The 17077-nt window shown below is 38.1% G+C and overlaps 1 protein-coding gene across 1 annotated transcript in view; it reads right to left on the bottom strand.

The window, feature by feature from the left end:
- Positions 1-1656: 1656 nt before the first annotated feature.
- TBL1X (transducin beta like 1 X-linked) overlaps positions 1657-17077 on the bottom strand; it is a 288121-nt gene continuing 272700 nt past the window's right edge. Inside the window, exons 14-17 of the mRNA XM_044669273.1 lie at positions 16861-17048; positions 6137-6302; positions 4042-4143; positions 1657-1896 (exon numbers count right to left, since the gene is read on the bottom strand). Coding sequence (XP_044525208.1) covers positions 1870-1896; positions 4042-4143; positions 6137-6302; positions 16861-17048 — 483 coding nt within the window. The 3' untranslated portion in view covers positions 1657-1869. The remainder of the gene's footprint in view (positions 1897-4041; positions 4144-6136; positions 6303-16860; positions 17049-17077) is intronic.

The following is a 17077-nucleotide window of genomic DNA, read 5'->3' on the forward strand; positions in this document are numbered from 1 at the left end:
GGTTTTGAAAAAATAGTGCAAAAGATCACCTGATCACAATAATATGGAGCTCTGCTAGGAACACAAAGAAATTACTATCTTAAAAACAATCGTAAAAAGATTTATTATTCAAACAAACATTCTCCCCATTTTCTCATCAGGGAAAGTAATTATAAAGAGCGGCAGAAATTATTAATAATATCCTACCTACATATTTCATCCTCAGGAAGGAAAAATCTTCCTCACATTTATTTTGGTTATTCTCTAAAGTCTGATCTCGGAGCCTTTTAAAGTCTACTCTGTGATGACTAGCCAATGGTAATCTCTAGAATGGTGATGATACCAAAGAGCTGTGTCTGTTGTTGCAGGAGAAAAAAAAAAGGAATGAATAATAGTTGAAATCATGCCTTTGGGGGTAGGTTTTAATGGCACCTTCAACATCTTATGAGTTTGGAAATTTCTGTTGAGTCCTAGTGCCTATCGTCTGTCATTTACTTACTGTTATAAGCTACTAAGGTGAATCTAAAGCTTGAAAAATGAAATACTGTACTTAGAATCAAGGGTTTGAATTTTTTTTTTTTTACACACGCTGCAAACAAGCTGATGTGTTAATAAAATAACTCACACAGTAAGTGGGGGAGAAAAGATTGATATCTGCTCAACCACATTTTTCCTATAGCATTTCATGAGGCAAAGAGGAAAAGGGATACTGCATCTTTTTAGTACTTCCAAGTCTGTCTGTGTCTTTTACATGAATCACATAAATCTGCCCTTGTCTGGTGGCAATTTTCAGTTTCTAAAATCCCTTAACATAAAAAATATTTTTTCCAAAAATACTCCGGGTTCTTTCTTTTATAAGTCATCTTTCTCCTGTAAAAAGCTCCCCTAGCCCTCTACTCTCACATAAAGCACTTAATACGCAATTTATTGAAAGTGCCCCTTAGATGCTAAGGTCTAAAGCGTGGGAGGGCTAAAAGAAAGAGAAGAGGGGCACATGAAGAGATGAAGGTGGGCATGATAAGTGAGAAGGAGGGAAAGGAGGAAAAGGAGGAGGAGGGGGAGGAGAAAAGCTATCTTTTAAAAATTTTGTCATGTCCATCAGGCTGCATCTACTGTGGGCTTACTGAACAAAGAAAACAAAACCTAAAGGGAAAAAAAAAGAGGTACAAAAACAGAATCGGGGAGGAGGGGAAATCTGAGTTCCAATCGAAGCCTGTAGGTGCCCAGGCTGTAATATTCCAGCTGATAGAAAAACCATTGAACAAAAAGAATTCTAGAAAATAGAAAGTGTTGAGATTACAAAGTCGCGCATTTCATCAGTACAAACTGGTCTCTGAACGTCCTTTGGGAAAGCAACTGTAGTGTCCAAATTGGAAGGAAAAAAAAAACACCACAAGGAGGAGGAATTTTTTTCCCTTTTGGTTTATCACAGCATTTTGCTTTTTTTTGTTTTGTTTTTGTTTTTGTTTTTGGCACAGCTTTCATGGTTTTGTTTTTTGTTTTTTTTCCCAGCCATCAGAATGAGTTCTCAGATGCAAACCCAACAGTTGCAGTGTCTAGCTGGTGGCTTCATGCTTCCAAGGCTGAATGTTCCAGGTGGAAACCATCCTTTCCCCTGTGATATGACTCTGTGTGTGTGTGTGTGTGTGTGTGTGTGTGTGTGTGTGTGTGTGTGTGTGTGTGTTTTGTGTATGTGTGTGTTTTACTCCTTGATGAAGATTACAGAAAAAATACTAGACTCCTGTGGCCAGGGAGAGTTGTTGTCATTGTACACTCTAACTTAAGTCAAGTTCGTACAGTTTGGAGCTGTTAGAATTGTTTTTGAAGAGTGCTGCTACCCCACACATTCACTGCTGGTCCATTTAAAAATTTTTCTATAGGTTTTTGCCTTTACTTCCGCAGATCTAGAACACAAACCTAAAAGAGAGAGAAATGTCGTTATTGTGAGAGGCTGTGAATTCACTGTATTCAATGATGCCCTATCTTTGACCTATAAATTCAGTTATATATATTTATGTTTACATAAATATATCTTTATATATTTATATGAAAAAGTAGATATGTATTTGGCCTCTGACACTTCCCAACTATGTGAACTTGGGCAGCTCACTTAACCCCATTTGCATCAGTTCATGTTTCATTCTTATTCTCTCTGTCTCTCTATGTCTCTCTGTCTCTGTCTCTGTCTCTCTCTCTCTCCCTTCCCCACATGGAATTACGAAGAGTCAGACGATTTTGTTGAAATGACTAGACAGCAACAAAATTTTTCTATTTTATCCAGAAAATAATGGGGAATAATTTTTTTTTAAATTTTTAGAATATTTTTTCATAATTACATGATTCATCCTCTGTCCTCCTGCAGCTGACAAGCAATTCCACTGGTTTATACATTTCTTATTACTCAAAACCTTTTTCCATATTTTTCATAAAAGGGAACTCCTAAAAGTCTGTGGATAGGAGAGTGGTAGGGCTAGATCTGTTTGCAGATGTGAAGACAATGGATGGGATAGGAGAAGATGGAAGCGAGGAGATCAATTTCAGGGATTAATTAATTATTAATAAATTCCATAGATCCAGGTAAGGGAAAAACAACACCATCATGAACACAGTGGCCTATTCATCATGGAAATTCAGTACAAGATCCTGAATATTCTCTAAGTATTTGTGTTGGGTTACTCATATACCTGACTCGCCGACCCTTATCACATCTCAACATTTCCCAAGATCTAGGACTTATCACCATGAAAGCGGATCCCAACTCTACTATGGCTAAGCGAATTGTCTTTTGGAGTTGGTGTGGCCATTGCCGGATGGCCAATCTGCATGGGAGAGTGAACCCTAGCTCTGTAATTTATTTATAGACTTAATTTAAAAAATAATATATATAATTTAAATTATATTAATATATTATAGATATAATTTATATAATTCATAATTTATTTATGACCAAGGTATTTTTGGTCCATTCTTTTACTTCTCGGGGCCTCAGCTTCCTTGTTTGTAAAATGAGGTAGTTGGACTTAGATGCTCTCTAAGGTCTTGCCTGGTTTAAAATCTATGATCCTTCTGGTGATGGTTGGTTCAGTCATTTTCAATCATATCTGACTCTTCATGACCCCATTTGGAGTTTTCTTGGCAAAGATGACAGAATGATTTGCCATTTCCTTCTCTAGCTCATTTGACAGATAAGGAAACTGAGGCAAACAGGGATTAAGTGACTTGCTCAAGGTCACACAGCTAGTAAATGTCTAAGATCAGATTTGAACTTGGAAGAATGTGATGAATCTCTGAAAACTTGGAGGTGGAGAGGTGTCTGGGGAGAGGAAGCCTTTTTTTTTTTTTAAACCCTTGTCTTCCATCTTGGAATCAATACTATGTATTGGTTCCAAGGCAGAAGAACAGTAAGGGCTGGGCATTTGGGGTTTAGTGACTTGCCCAGGGTCAAATATGTAGGAAGTGTCATGGAGATCAGATATGAATCCACGACCTCCTATCTCTAGACCTGAGGGAAAACTTGTTTTATTTTGCATGTGCCTTAAAATTTTATTTATTTATAAAATATTTTTCCATGTTTCCATGATTCATTTTCTTTCCCTCCCCTCCCCAAGCCAACAAGCAATTCTGTTGGGTTATACAAATGTTATCACCTCCTACCTATTTCCATATTATTCATTTTTGCTATATATAGTGAATTTAAAAAACCTAAACTCCAAATCATATACCCATATATTCAAGTGATAAGTGATAAGTCATATGTTTTTTTTTTTGTGTTTCTACTTCGGGGAGAACTTTTAAGGAAAGATAGTCCAACTCCAGGATCTTATCTAAAGTCTTTTTAGGCTCAGTGAGATCTGTCAGATTTTATTTTCCTCTGATAGAAGCATTGAGAATTTAATGTCCCCCCCTAAATACTTTGATGAGGCAAGAATTAAGTTGAAAGAAAGAACCTTTGTTGCATTATACTCAAATCACTGTGTACTGGACTTGGGATCTTCCCTCATTTCCTCATTCTATCACCAAAGTCTGCTCATAAGAAAAGCCCCCAAATAAAGAAATGCTTACAGAGCCATCAGATGCACTTGCTCCGACTTTATCTCCTCTAGCATTCCAGCAGACCTCGAAGATTCCTCCAGTGCCTCTGTAGCTATGGACTAGAGTTCCACTCTGCAAAAAGAAATCAATTTCCACTTAAAAATCCATTTAATACTTAATATATTGTTTTGATGTGTGCTATCAAATAATAAGCACGGGGAAGGGTTTACCAAAAGCTAAAATCAGATTTTTTTTTTCTGGATACAGACAAGCTCAAACCAGTTATTCAACACTAGCCACAAATGAAATCACTCTATTAAACTGATGAATATAAACCTGGAAAGAACAGGAAATACTTTTGTCTGAGCCAAGGAATTCTCATTGGATAAGTATTTTGGTATTAACTAATAGGCAAATGAAGTATGAGATTCTAATATAGAATCAGAAAACCTTGGGTTAATTTTTGGCTTTTCTATTAGATAGAAAATGAATTCCTGTAACTTCTATGAATGGTAAACATGTGTCTGCTTTACCATGCTGGAGAAAGATTTGATTTCCCATTTTCAAGATGGAAAATTACTGTTTTTTTCTCCTTTATACCTGAAATAAATGCTTTTATTTTGGGTAGGAATTCAGGGATTAAAATATGTTGTACATTTCTTTTCTTTTTTTTTTGTGCTATTATGGAAATCATTTCTTGTAGAAATGATTTTTTAAAAAATGGAATGATAACACAAATTCAAGATGCAATTTTATAAATGGAAAGGTCAATTTTTCCATTGAATAGTTTTCCTTCTTTCCTTCATCTTTCATTTAAAAACCATAATCAATTCTAAGTATTGGTTCAAAGGCAGAAGAGCAGTAAAGGGTAGGCAATGGGGGTTAAATGACTCATCCAGAGTCATACAGCTAAGAAGTGTAGGAGGCCAGATTTGAACTGATGAGTTTTTGCCTCTAAGCCTGATACTCTCTCGTTCCACTGAACCACTTAGCTGACCCTCACTGAATACTTTAAAATGGTTTCATTATGTTTTTCATACAATATAGTTTAAGACATAAAACTCTATCCTGTCTCTTATTTGCTTCAGACTGATAAACAAATATTTCTCAACTATCTAAAAGAGAATTATTTATTTATGAATTTCTTGTGGCAAATTTTAATCCATGGATGTCATTCCTCTACCACTTAGCAAGCTTCTAAAATCTTTTCAAGTAGATGTTGGTTATTGTTCTTCTATTCATTCACCAAACATTCTGAGTATCTACATGCTGAGGAATATGAGTAGGTATTTCAAGAAATTATGGTCTAATAGGGAGAAGCGACAGGCACATGAAAAAATAAGACTCCAGCATAGTATATGAAATATAAATGGATAAAAATAAAATGTACGGACACAAGAAAGGGAAGGGTATGAGAGTTTGCTAGAAAAGTATACTCATTTTTGTGAGGATCAAAAAAGTCTTCCTTTAGGAGAAGGCATCTGGGATAGGTTTAGTTAGCTGTTCAAACTGGTTCAGTTGGGATGATGTATTTTCCCATAATGGCTATTAGTTTTTATTCACCAATAAAGACAAAAAGAATAAAGAAGATAGTCCAGAGCAGAAAGGTTAGGTTTGGGGATTATCTTCTAAATTTAGAATTATTCAAGATTCTAGGTAGAATCATGAGTTGATGCATTAACTCTCCTGTATATTTATTTTCTTTCACACATAGTTTTAAAATCTGTAAACCTTGAGAAAGAATTGTGGCATGTTTTTGGGAGAACAGTCTCACAGGGAAACACTTAGCATATTTCAGTATGCAACTTTCATCCAAGAAATATATTTTGCATAAAATCATTGGATAAAGTTTTTTTTTTATTCTTTAAAAATTTTTTATGCTTTTAATTGCTTCACATTTTAAATTATTTGTTGGGGTTAAAAGAGTTTTCAGAGCACTCAACTATTCATGCTATCTGCCATCTTGGACAGAGGATAAGTCAACAATCATTTCCAGCCCAAAAAAAGGTGTTTGGTTGTATGTTTTGTGGGTCAACAGTTATGAATTAAAGGTTTTATTTTTTGGACCGATTTCCATGATGAAAGTCATAGAATTACCTGAATATTCCGAAAGTCATGTAATTACCTGAGTATTCCAGATGTGGACACATTTGTCAAAAGAACCACTAGCCAAGTACTTTCCATCAGGGCTAAATGCTACACTGTAGACAGGTTCTTGATGCTTGGTCAGTGTATGGATGCAAACTCCCCGTTCAACATCCCACAGCCTGACAGTAGAATCGAATGATGCACTAGGGAAAAATATTTTTAAAAAAGAAGAAATTTAATGCACTCATTCAAACCTTTTTTTTGTCCTTTAGATCAGTAAATCAGATTACAAATTTTATTTGGGGGTCTATTTTGAAAGCCTAGAAATTGAAGTTACCATCAACAACAAAAGAATGACCTATTCCTTTTTTAAATAAATATTTTATTGATATCTTATATTTTTTTAACATCATCATAGTTAAATCTTTAGCATCTCTACTACACCCCACCTCCAAAAGAGCCATCCTATACAATAAATAATATTTTTTAAAGATGCCTTCCCCCAAGAAAAGGGAAAAAGAGGGAAAAAACAGTATACCCCAAAGTCAGAAACACAAACTTTTTGTTAACATTTGTGACTCTCCCACCTCCATGAAGGTGTGGGTTAGGGATGTACTCTCATTTCCCTTTAAAGACTAATGTATTTCACATAAAGTAAGCTGCTACCTAGAATTCAATCCAGTTGGGCACTATTAAACAGAATTTTTACAGTTTGCTAATGGTTTGAGAGGCAGCATGATAAAGTGGATAAAAATGCCCCTCTTGGTAATGAGGAGGACATATCACCTATCAGTTACATCATCATGGGTTAAGTCCCTTAAACTTTCTAGGTTTCAGATTCCACACATCTATTTGTTGTTGTTTGTTGTTTCTTAGTTGTGTCTAACTTTTCATGACCCCATTTGGAGGGACATTGGGCTGATTGTACCTCATCTTTTTCCTATTTGAATTTTTAAAAACATTTATTAATATTCATTTTTAACATGGTTACATGATTGATGCTCCTACTTTCCCTTCACCCCCCGCACTCCCCCCACCCATGGCCCACACACATTTCCACTGGTTTTAACATGTGTCATTGATCAAGACCTATTTCCAAATTGTTGTTAGTTGCATTGCTGTGGTAGTTTCGCGTCTACATCCCCAATCATGTCCTCCTCAACCCATGCATTCAAACAGTTGTTTTATTTCTATGTTTCCTCTCCTGCAGTCCTTCCTCTGAATGTGGGTAGCATTCTTTACCATAAATCCCTCAGAACTGTACTGTGTCATTGCATTGCTACTGTTACAGAAGTCCATTGCATTCGATTTTACCACAGTATATCAGTCTCTGTGTACAGTGTTCTTCTGGCTCTGCTCCTTTCACTCTGCATCAATTCCTGGAGGTCTTTCCAGTTCACATGGAATTCCTCCAGTTTATTATTCCTTTGAGCACAATAGTATTCCATCACCAGCATATACCACAATTTGTTCAGCCATTCCCCAAATGAAGGGCATCCCCTCCTTTTCCAGTTCTTTGCCACCACAAAAAGCGCAGCTATAAATATTTTTGTACAAGTCTGTTTATCTATGATCTCTTTGGGGTACAAACCCAACAATGATATTGCTGGATCAAAGGGCAGGCATTCTTTTATAGCCCTTTGAGCATAGTTCCAAATTGCCAGCCAGAATGGTTGGATCAGTTCACAACTCCACCAGCAATGCATTAATGTCCTTTCCTACTTGAATTTGATCTGCTCTATATTTTGAAAGGTTTTCATTCTATGTATCTTCAAAATTATGAGTATTTGTTATAGCAGCATTTATCAAAAAACATAGTTCTTGAGCTCTTATTGTTGTTCATGTCTGACTCTTTTGTGATGTAAGGATGGGGGATGGGGCAAAAAGAGCCAGAAGAACGCCATTGGTGACAGTTACTGACAGTTGGGACCAGAGAGGATTCTGGGAGGCTCCGGAGGTGGAAGGAAAAAGAGGAACTTCTGCTGGAGGACTGAAAGGGGGAGGAGGAGAACATCCCAGCTCAGATCCAGTCTGGAGGGCTTCCTGAGGATGTTTCTTTGGACAATGAAACCCCGATTTCCTGGTCAAAGGCATCCTATCGCATCTCACCCAGCAAGATTTCAACCAATGAGTTAACTAAGTTTTGGGAGCGATCTCTTAGGCTCCTTCTCCCATTACCCAACCTTGCTGAGAGACCCTTTCTGATCCTACTTACAATTAGATGAAGAATAGAAATAGAAACAGAAGGAGAAGGGACAAGGGGGATATGCATAGGCGTGGGAACCCCAAAGGTTCCCACCTGGGTGACGGGTCCCATAGAAATAGAGAAGAGGGCACCCCAAAATCCCTCCACCCTTCACCCCTTTTCCCAACCCCTAAATTACAAATATTAAAAGCCATTCATTAGTCAGATCACGTTCCAGAGTGCCTGAGAGACGAGGGGGAGGGGAATCACAGCTTGGTCTGGCTGCCTCCATCTTGAAGCCAGACTATCCTCTGCGAAGTTGATTGACCTCAGGGAGGATTGTGTGAATCCTGCCTTCATTCAGAATGGGATTGGGGTCCCCCATACCTCATCTTATAGGGAAGCCTCACCCCCAACTCACCCAGTTCGGGGGGACACCCCCTTGAAGTCTAGTCAGTGTAAAATTGGTGGGAGGGGAGAGCTAGAAGAGAGTTTCACCTCATAGACTCTATCTCCCTTCTTCATAACTTTGGTGGTTGGCTCTTATTATTCTCATAGTGACCCCATTTGGAGTTTTCTTGGCAAAGATACTGGAGTGGTTTGTCATTTCCTTCTCCAGCTCATTTTACAGATGAGGAAACTGAGGCAAGTGAGATTAAGTGACTTGCCCAGGGTCACCCATCTAGGAAATATCTGAGGTCAAAATTGAACCTCCAGATTTTTTCTTGCTGATTTTAGGCTTGACACTCTATCCACTGTGCCACCTGGATGCCTTACCACATTTATAAAACAGGGACAAAGAGACTCATAGTTTCAGAATCAACTAGGAAATTAAGAAAATTGGGGAAATTTGATCAAAAGCAAGGCAAGGGAAGCAGATGAGATCTCTAGACACAGAAATGAAGGTGACTGAAGAAACAAGAATCCAAGGAGGTGGAGAGAGAATAACCTAAAAGTTTATAAATGATAAGGGATTGGACAGGGTGGGGTGAAATTTAAGGAGATCACTGAGTGATCAGTGACAGGGGAAGTCTAAAAGTGGTCGTGGAGAAGAAGGAGCACCCTGATTTCTCCTTCTTGGATCTACCTTGGTGTGTCAGGAGTGGCAAGAGAAAAGAGCAGCCAGCTCTGAAAAGGGTGTCACAATGCGGCATCTTCAGGAGGAAACTCTGTTTTAATGAAGACAAGAAGCTGGAAGGAATGTAGGAAGAAGCTTTGATCTAGGATGAAGAGAAGTTTGGGAACCGTGGAGGAGGGGTTCCAGAGCAGAGAACAGAGGGGGATGTGCAATGAGTAGAGTCTGGGCTAAATGGAAGAATGATGATGATGATGACGATAATGAGGACAAGTATATTTATAGAGGTTCCAGGATCCGACAGGGGTAGACCCAGCTGCCCCAAACTTCTTGCGATGTTGCTCGTGGTCCCTACTTCAAAGAGTTGTTGGAAGGATGAAAGAAGAGAAGCTTTGCAAGGTACTTTTTAAAACTTTAAACCAATGTATAATGGATGTTCATCATTAATTCAGTTCCATACTCATCCTGCTGAATCTTGACCAGGGGAGAGATTCAGAGGAGGGAAGGAAGACAGTGAAGGCTGGGTTTGAATGGGGCTTTGAAAGAAGAGCTCTCTGAGATACGAGGAACTGTGTGAGAAAAAGGAAGGAGGAGGGAAAGTGTGGCGTGTATTCAGGGAACAGCGAGCAATTCAGGATGGCTGGAGTATTGACATGGGTACAAGAGAATAAAGGAAAACTTGGAATATTATTAGAGTCATTTTATGTAGGGTCCTCAGAGCGAGGCTATAAGTATGGGTTTAGTTTGGGAGGTAAAGAGAATCCATGAAAGTTTTGGAGTGATGATCTGGGTTATATTTGAGGGAGATTAAAGAGAATTAAGTGGGGCAGCTAGGTAGCACAGTGGATAGAGCATCTAGACCTGGAGTTGGGAGGACCTGGGTTTCAATATGATCTCTTTTCCTAGTTATGTGACCCTGGGAAAGTCATTTAGTCCCAATTGCCTAGACTTTGCTGCTCTTTTGTCTTAGATTTAAAACTAAGACAAAGTAAGGGTTTGGTGGGAGGGAAGAGGGGGAGAGGGAGATGAAGAAAAGGAGAGAAGGGAGGGGGGAGAAACAGAGATGGAGAGAGAGAGACAGAGAGAGACACACAGAAAGAGATAGAGGGAGAAAAAGAAAGAGAGAGAGAAACAGAGACAGACAGAGACAAAGACCAAAAAGGAAAAGGAGAAAGGGGGAAGGGAGAGAGACAAGTAGACAGAGACAGAGAGAAAGACAGAGACAGAGACACAGAGAGAGAGACAGAGACAGAGGCAGAGACTGAGAAGGAGAAAGGGGGGAGGGAGGGAGAGACAGACAGACAGACAGCGACAGAGACAGAGAGAAAGGAGGAGGGAGGGGGAAAGAAGGTGGGAAGGTAGAGAAAGAGAGAGAGGGAAAGGGAGAGAGAAAGGGGAGAGAGACAGACAGAGAGACAGAGATACAGAGAGAAAACAAGAGAGCGAAAATGGGAGAGAAAGAAGAGAGACAGACAGAAAGACAAATACAGAGACACAGAGAGAGACAGAGACAGAAACAGAAAGGGAGACAGAAAGAAAAAAAAACAGGAGGAAGAGACAGAGTGACTTAATACGTGAGCAGCAGGAAAGGGGCTCCTAGAAAACCTCAGCAAAGAAGTAATTGGGGAGTGGGAGGAGGGTTTTGCCAGGGTGGACAAATGAAAAACTGAGGAGGAAAGTAAATTTCTGATTGCATATTAGGAGAGATGTGTGAGAGAAAAGGATGAACTGAAGATGATATGAGGTTTCAGTGCCTGAGTGATAGGGAAATGAAGCTATCAACAGAAAAAGGGAAAGCAGGAAAAAAAATTCTCTTTTACATAGGTTAATTTTGGATAGGTTAAAAATTATCTTTTCAAAGGAGCTGTTCAGCAGAGCACTGAAAATGTAGGTTGGCACCCATTAGAAAATGGTTAAACAAACTGTGGCACAAATATTAGGAATACTACTGTAAGAAAAGAATGATAAACAGGGAGAAGAAAAGGCAGACATGAAATTATTGGTGCAAAATGAAGTCAACAGAATATGGAACAATATACATATCAATGATTACAATGTAAGAGGAAAGAATTGTTAAAAAAAAAATCAAAACTTAATGCTATGAAACTTTAATGACCAAGTATGGCCTCAAAGAAGAGCCAAGAGGAAGTATGTACTTCTCCTAGCTTCTTGGTAGAGGTGGGGCACTGTGAGTATGGAAGACTGACTTACTTTTTTGATATTTTGATTAGTTTTGCTGAACCGTTTCCCCCCACCCCAGTCCTTTAAAATCTTTGTTTTTTGTTTTTTTTAATTAAAATCCTTCTTGATGTCCATCTGGGAGAGAGGAGGAGAGATTTTTTTGGAAAATGCAGGTGTTGTGAAAACAAAATATATAATTAGAATTTATTTAAAAAAAAAAAAAAAGAAAAGATGTGGGTTTGGGGTTTGGGACAGAGCAGATTCGGTCTGGGAATCATCTTAAGTGACTGGAGATAATGAAGTCACCAAGCCGCCGAGTGTGCAGGGAGATGAGGGCCAAGGACAGTCTCAGGTAATGCCTCCCTTTCAGCAGTGAGAAAAGGAAGAATGAGGCACAGATCTTCCTCCTTGTCTCCCCCTCCCTCCACTCCCTGCCACCGAGAGCACCATAATAGGTTATAAACTTGTTAAAGCCAGTTAACACCGTCTTTTTTGTCTATTTTTGTCTCTGGCATAGCTCAAACATGCTACACCGCACGTAGCTAGTGACTATTGCTTAAATGAATGAAAACAGAAGAGTCAGAGGAAAACCAAGATGCTGTCATGTCAGAGAAGTTAGGGGAGGAGAAATGAATTTTTAAAGGAGCAGGTTGTCTAATATTGAGACATGGTAAGACCCTAAAGGCCATGTGCCCTGAATCACCAAAAAATAACTAAATTACACAAAGTGCTTTTGATTATTTTCTGATTTCCTGAAAGTGATAGAGAAGCAGCATGATATTTAGAGAGAAAGTCAGTCTTTCTGTGGCCAGCTAGGTGAGGGTCCCAATCCTAGAGTCAGGAAGACCTGAGTTCAAATCTAATCTCAAATATTTACTAGTTGTGTGATTTTGGGCACCTTGTTTGCCTCAGTTTCCTCATCAGCAAAATGAGCCGGAGAAGGAAATAGCAAACTACTCTGGTATCTTTGCCAAGAAAACCTCCAGTGGGGCTGTGAAGAGTTGAACACAACTGAAATGACTCAATGATAACAACAACAACAGAATTACATCCAATTTATAGTATTTTGTTTTGTTACTCAAAGGAGAATTCTCCTCTTTAAAGGTATTCAAGGGGTAGCTACATGGCTCAGTGGATTGAGAGCCAGGACTAGAGATGGGAGGACTTGGGTTCAAATATGGCCTCAGATACTTCCTAGCTGTGTGACCATGGGCAAGTCACTGCCTGGCCCTTACTGCACTTTTGTTTTGGAACCACTACACAATATCAATTCCAAGACAGAAGGGAAATGTTAAAAAAAAAAAAAAAGTTGTTTAAGTATAGAGTTCCACAGTACTATAAATAAAAAAATAAGAGCCAATAATATTTTAACAACAATAAATCACTTAATTTATTATTTACTTTAAAATTAATAATAAAATAAAACAATAATTTTAAGAGGCTAAGAAAGAATGAGTTCAAGTCTTTTCTATAATACATCTGAGGCTTTGTGACCCCAATTAATTTATTTAATCCAGTTTTTGAGGTAATTCTTTTAAGACAAAAATTTTCTGGGAAAGTCCTAGTCTGCACGGGTAGAGAAAATTAGTTTTCTCACCTGGGATTTCCCTACATTTATAAAAACACAGACTTAGTCCCTATCCCTCATCCTTATCCTTAAGGTAGAATAGTCCTTTGAATAGTCCATCTAACCTCCCAACTAGGGCAGGAATTCACTGTATCCACTGTTTCTTGAGTGAAGGTCATCCAGTTTCTTCCTAAAATATTTCAGTGACAGGCAGCTTAATACTTCAAACAGCAGACCATTCTCATTTTGGACAATGCCAATTGTTTTTTATACTGATCCCAAAGTCACCCCTGTAAACTTCCCATTTTTTCCTAGATCTGTCCCATGTGGCATCAAAATAAGGAAGATCATCCTTCTTCTATTGGAAAACAGCCACTGGGTTCCCTTTAGAAAGCTTCCTTTCTCAAAAATACTTGTACAAAAAATATTTATATTTATATTTGTGGTGGCAAAAAACTGGAAAATGAGGAGATGCCCTTCAATTGGGGAATGGCTGAACAAACTGTGGTATCTGTTGGTGATGGAATACTATTGTGCTCAAAGGAATAATAAACTGGAGGAATTCCATGTGAACTGGAAAGACCTCCAGGAATTGATGGGGAGTGAAAGTAGGAGAACCAGGAGAACCTTATACACATAGACTGATACACTGTGACACAATCAATGTAACAGACTTCTCTACTAGCAGCAATGCAATGATCCAGGACAATTCTGAGGGACTTATGAGAAAGAATGCTATCCACACCCAGAGAAAGAACTGTGGGAGTAGAAATGCAGAAGAAAAACATTTGCTTGATCACATGGTTTGATGGGGATATGATCAGGGATGTAGACTCTAAGTGGTCACTCTAGTGCAAATATTAATAATATGGAAATAGGTCTTGATCAATGACACATGTAAAACCCAGTGGAATTGCTTGTTAGCTACAGGAGTAGGGAAGAAGGGGAGGGAAAGAATATGAATCATGTAACCACGGGGAAATACTCTAAATTAATTAATTAAATTAAAAAAAAGAAATCCTCCTTTCTCTAAGCTAAACATCCCCAGGTTCATGGACTCGTGTATCCTATAATGGTTCCCAAACCACAAACAGACCTCGTTAGCTTCCTTTGTAGACTTTCTAGTTTTTCTATTTTATCATTTATTGTAGGGAACTGCCAACAGAAATTCCTTCTACCACCAGAGTGGTAACTTGTCTTTTTCCAGGATTGCATGAGACAATGAGACTAACTGGCACATGGCTCTACAGCTGGTTTGTGTCACATGCAACACTTGAACCCCAGCTCTGCCTGACTTTTGGCTGGTCATTTATTACTATGTTCTGCCTCTCAATTTCTCCATGACCCTCTTGAAATGTCAGAACGGAGCGCAATCTGGTCAGCAAAAGGATTATTCATCTTATTCCTTTGTCAGTCAGTCAGTAAATATTTATTAAGCACCTACTATGTGCCAGGCACAGTGGGGCTATAAAGAGGTAAAACATGGTTTCTGCCTCACAAGGAGCTTACAACCTAATGGGATAGGATATTGGAAGGGGACTCCAGCTATAAACATCTGGTCAATAACTATTTATGGAGGACCTACTATGTGCCAAGCTCTGTGCTTAGAGATATGGGAGATACCAAAAACTGTCTCTGCCCTCATGGAATTTAAAATCCAATGGAATAGGTTATTGGAAGAGAATTTCATCTATAAATATCTGGTCAATAACTATTTATGGAGCATCTACTATGTATCTAAGTACACTGTACTTAGAGATGGGGGAATCAAAAGAGGCCACAGACAGTCTCTGCACTTAAAGAGCTTAAAATCTAACAGAGGAGACAACAAACAAATATATATACAAAGAAATCTTTATAAGAAAAATTTATTAAGCACCTACTATGTGCCAAGGATACAAAAGAGCAGAAAACAGTGGCTGACTCAATAGATACATGCTTCCATTAATAAAGTTTAAGACTGTATCTGCTTCTTGGTAATCTATCTATATAATGATAATAAAAAATAGTAATAGCTAGCATTTATTTATAAAGCATCTCCTTTGTGCTAGGTGCTGTGGTAACTTCTTTACAAATATTATTTCATTTGACCCTCAAAGCAGCCCTGCGAAGTAGGTGCTATTATTTTACAGTTGAGGTTTTTTTTTTAATAGTTGAGGAAATTGAGCAAACAGAAATTAAGTGACTTGTCTGAAGTCACACAGCTTATAAGTGTCTTAAGTCTGGATTGGAATTCATCTCTTCTTGGTTCACGGTCCAGCACTCTTCTCTATCAACTGGGCCACCTATCTTCCTATCTATGTTATAAATGGCAACTTTCAAAAAAAGAAAATTTGATTAACCAGAATAGTACATTCCTTGACCAAATCAGAGAGTAGAAATTTTTTTTTAATTCAATCAATTTCAGTTGTCTTCAACTCTTTGGTGACCTCCATTTGAGTTGGGTTTTTTTTTTTTGTTTGTTTGTTTGTTTTTTGTCAAAGATACTGGAATGGTTTGTTATTTCCTTCTCTAGCTCATTTCAGAAATGAAGAAACTGAGAAACAAGGTTACGTGACTTGTCCAGGGTCACACAGCTAGTGAGTATCTAATACCAGATTCAAACTCAGGAAGATGAGTCTTTCTGACTCTAGACCTGGCCACGTAGAAAATGTACTATTAAATCAAACAGTTTTTCAGAAACAACTCTCTTGCATTTGGGGAGCCATTTAAAAAAATCACTCAAATCTGCCATGACAGTTATTTTTTATTTGAGATAAAGAATCAACCTCTCAACCAAGGAGGATTCACCCTGTTGCTGCTGTATTTCAAAGTCATCATTAAAACCAAGATTTGTCACATTTTCTAATGATTTAATACTGGTTTTTCTACCTGTTCCTTGAGTAGATTCTTTTGGAGGATTTATGAGAAACCTCAGGGAAAAAAAAAATCACACGGGAAGAGAGGAAAGATTTCGGTTCTTGGAAAAAGTACTCATTGATCAAATCAGATGGTATCCATTAAAGTATAATTCTAGACATTAATCTTTTCAAAATATTTCCACACTTACTAGTTTTGGGAATAGTTTTAAAAGTCATTAGACTGTAAGCTCCTTTGAGGGTAGGCATTCTTTTTCCTTTTTTTTTTCCTTCTATTTGTATCTCCAGTATTGGTTACTGTTTATTGATTGTGTTGGCAAATGGACAGATTTCAAAATAAAGAGCACCAATCCACAAAATTAAGTTTACATAATATATGAAGCAGGCAGCTAGATGGTGCAGTGGATAGAGTGTTGGATCTGGAGGCAGGAAAACTGATTTTTGTGAGTTCAAATTCAGGCTCAGACACTTTTTAGCTGTCTGACCCTGGGCAAGTCACTAAACTCTGTTGGTCTCAGTTTCCCCATTTGTAAAATGAGCTGGAGAATAGAAATGGCAAGAAAATTCCAAATGGGGTCACAAAGAATCAGACATGACAAAAATGACTCCACAACAATAACCCGGAACAATCTAGATGTGAATCGGTTTGTCCAGATGCCACATTCATTGGAAACTTAGTTCATTCCTCTTTTGACTTATAAATAAAGGTTCATAAAAAATTAGCCACTTCCCCATTTCTGCCACTTAGTATACTGAGAGCTTTTAGTTATTTTTCTAATAGAGACAATTGGCCACATTCCTGGTTGTCACTGTCTTGGCAATGAAAAATGGTAACTGGAGGAACTGCTCTAACAAACAGCATTAGGCTGAGTTTAAAGTTTGCTTTAAGTTTTACCTTGCTAACATGATATTGGAGGTTGGATTGCTGGTGCCTGGTCCTGTTGGACTCCATTTGATGGTATATATTTCTTTGCTGTGGGCCTGAAGATCGTGGACACATGTATCTTGCTTCATACTCCAAATCTGTGTCATGCAAATAAAGAAAAAATAAAAAATCTCTGTAAGCTCCTTTCTCTCTCTCTCTCTCTCTCTCTCTCTCTCTCTCTCTCTCT

This window comes from Gracilinanus agilis, chromosome 3, assembly GCF_016433145.1.
Source record: "Gracilinanus agilis isolate LMUSP501 chromosome 3, AgileGrace, whole genome shotgun sequence".
Classification (NCBI taxonomy): Eukaryota; Metazoa; Chordata; class Mammalia; order Didelphimorphia; family Didelphidae; genus Gracilinanus; species Gracilinanus agilis.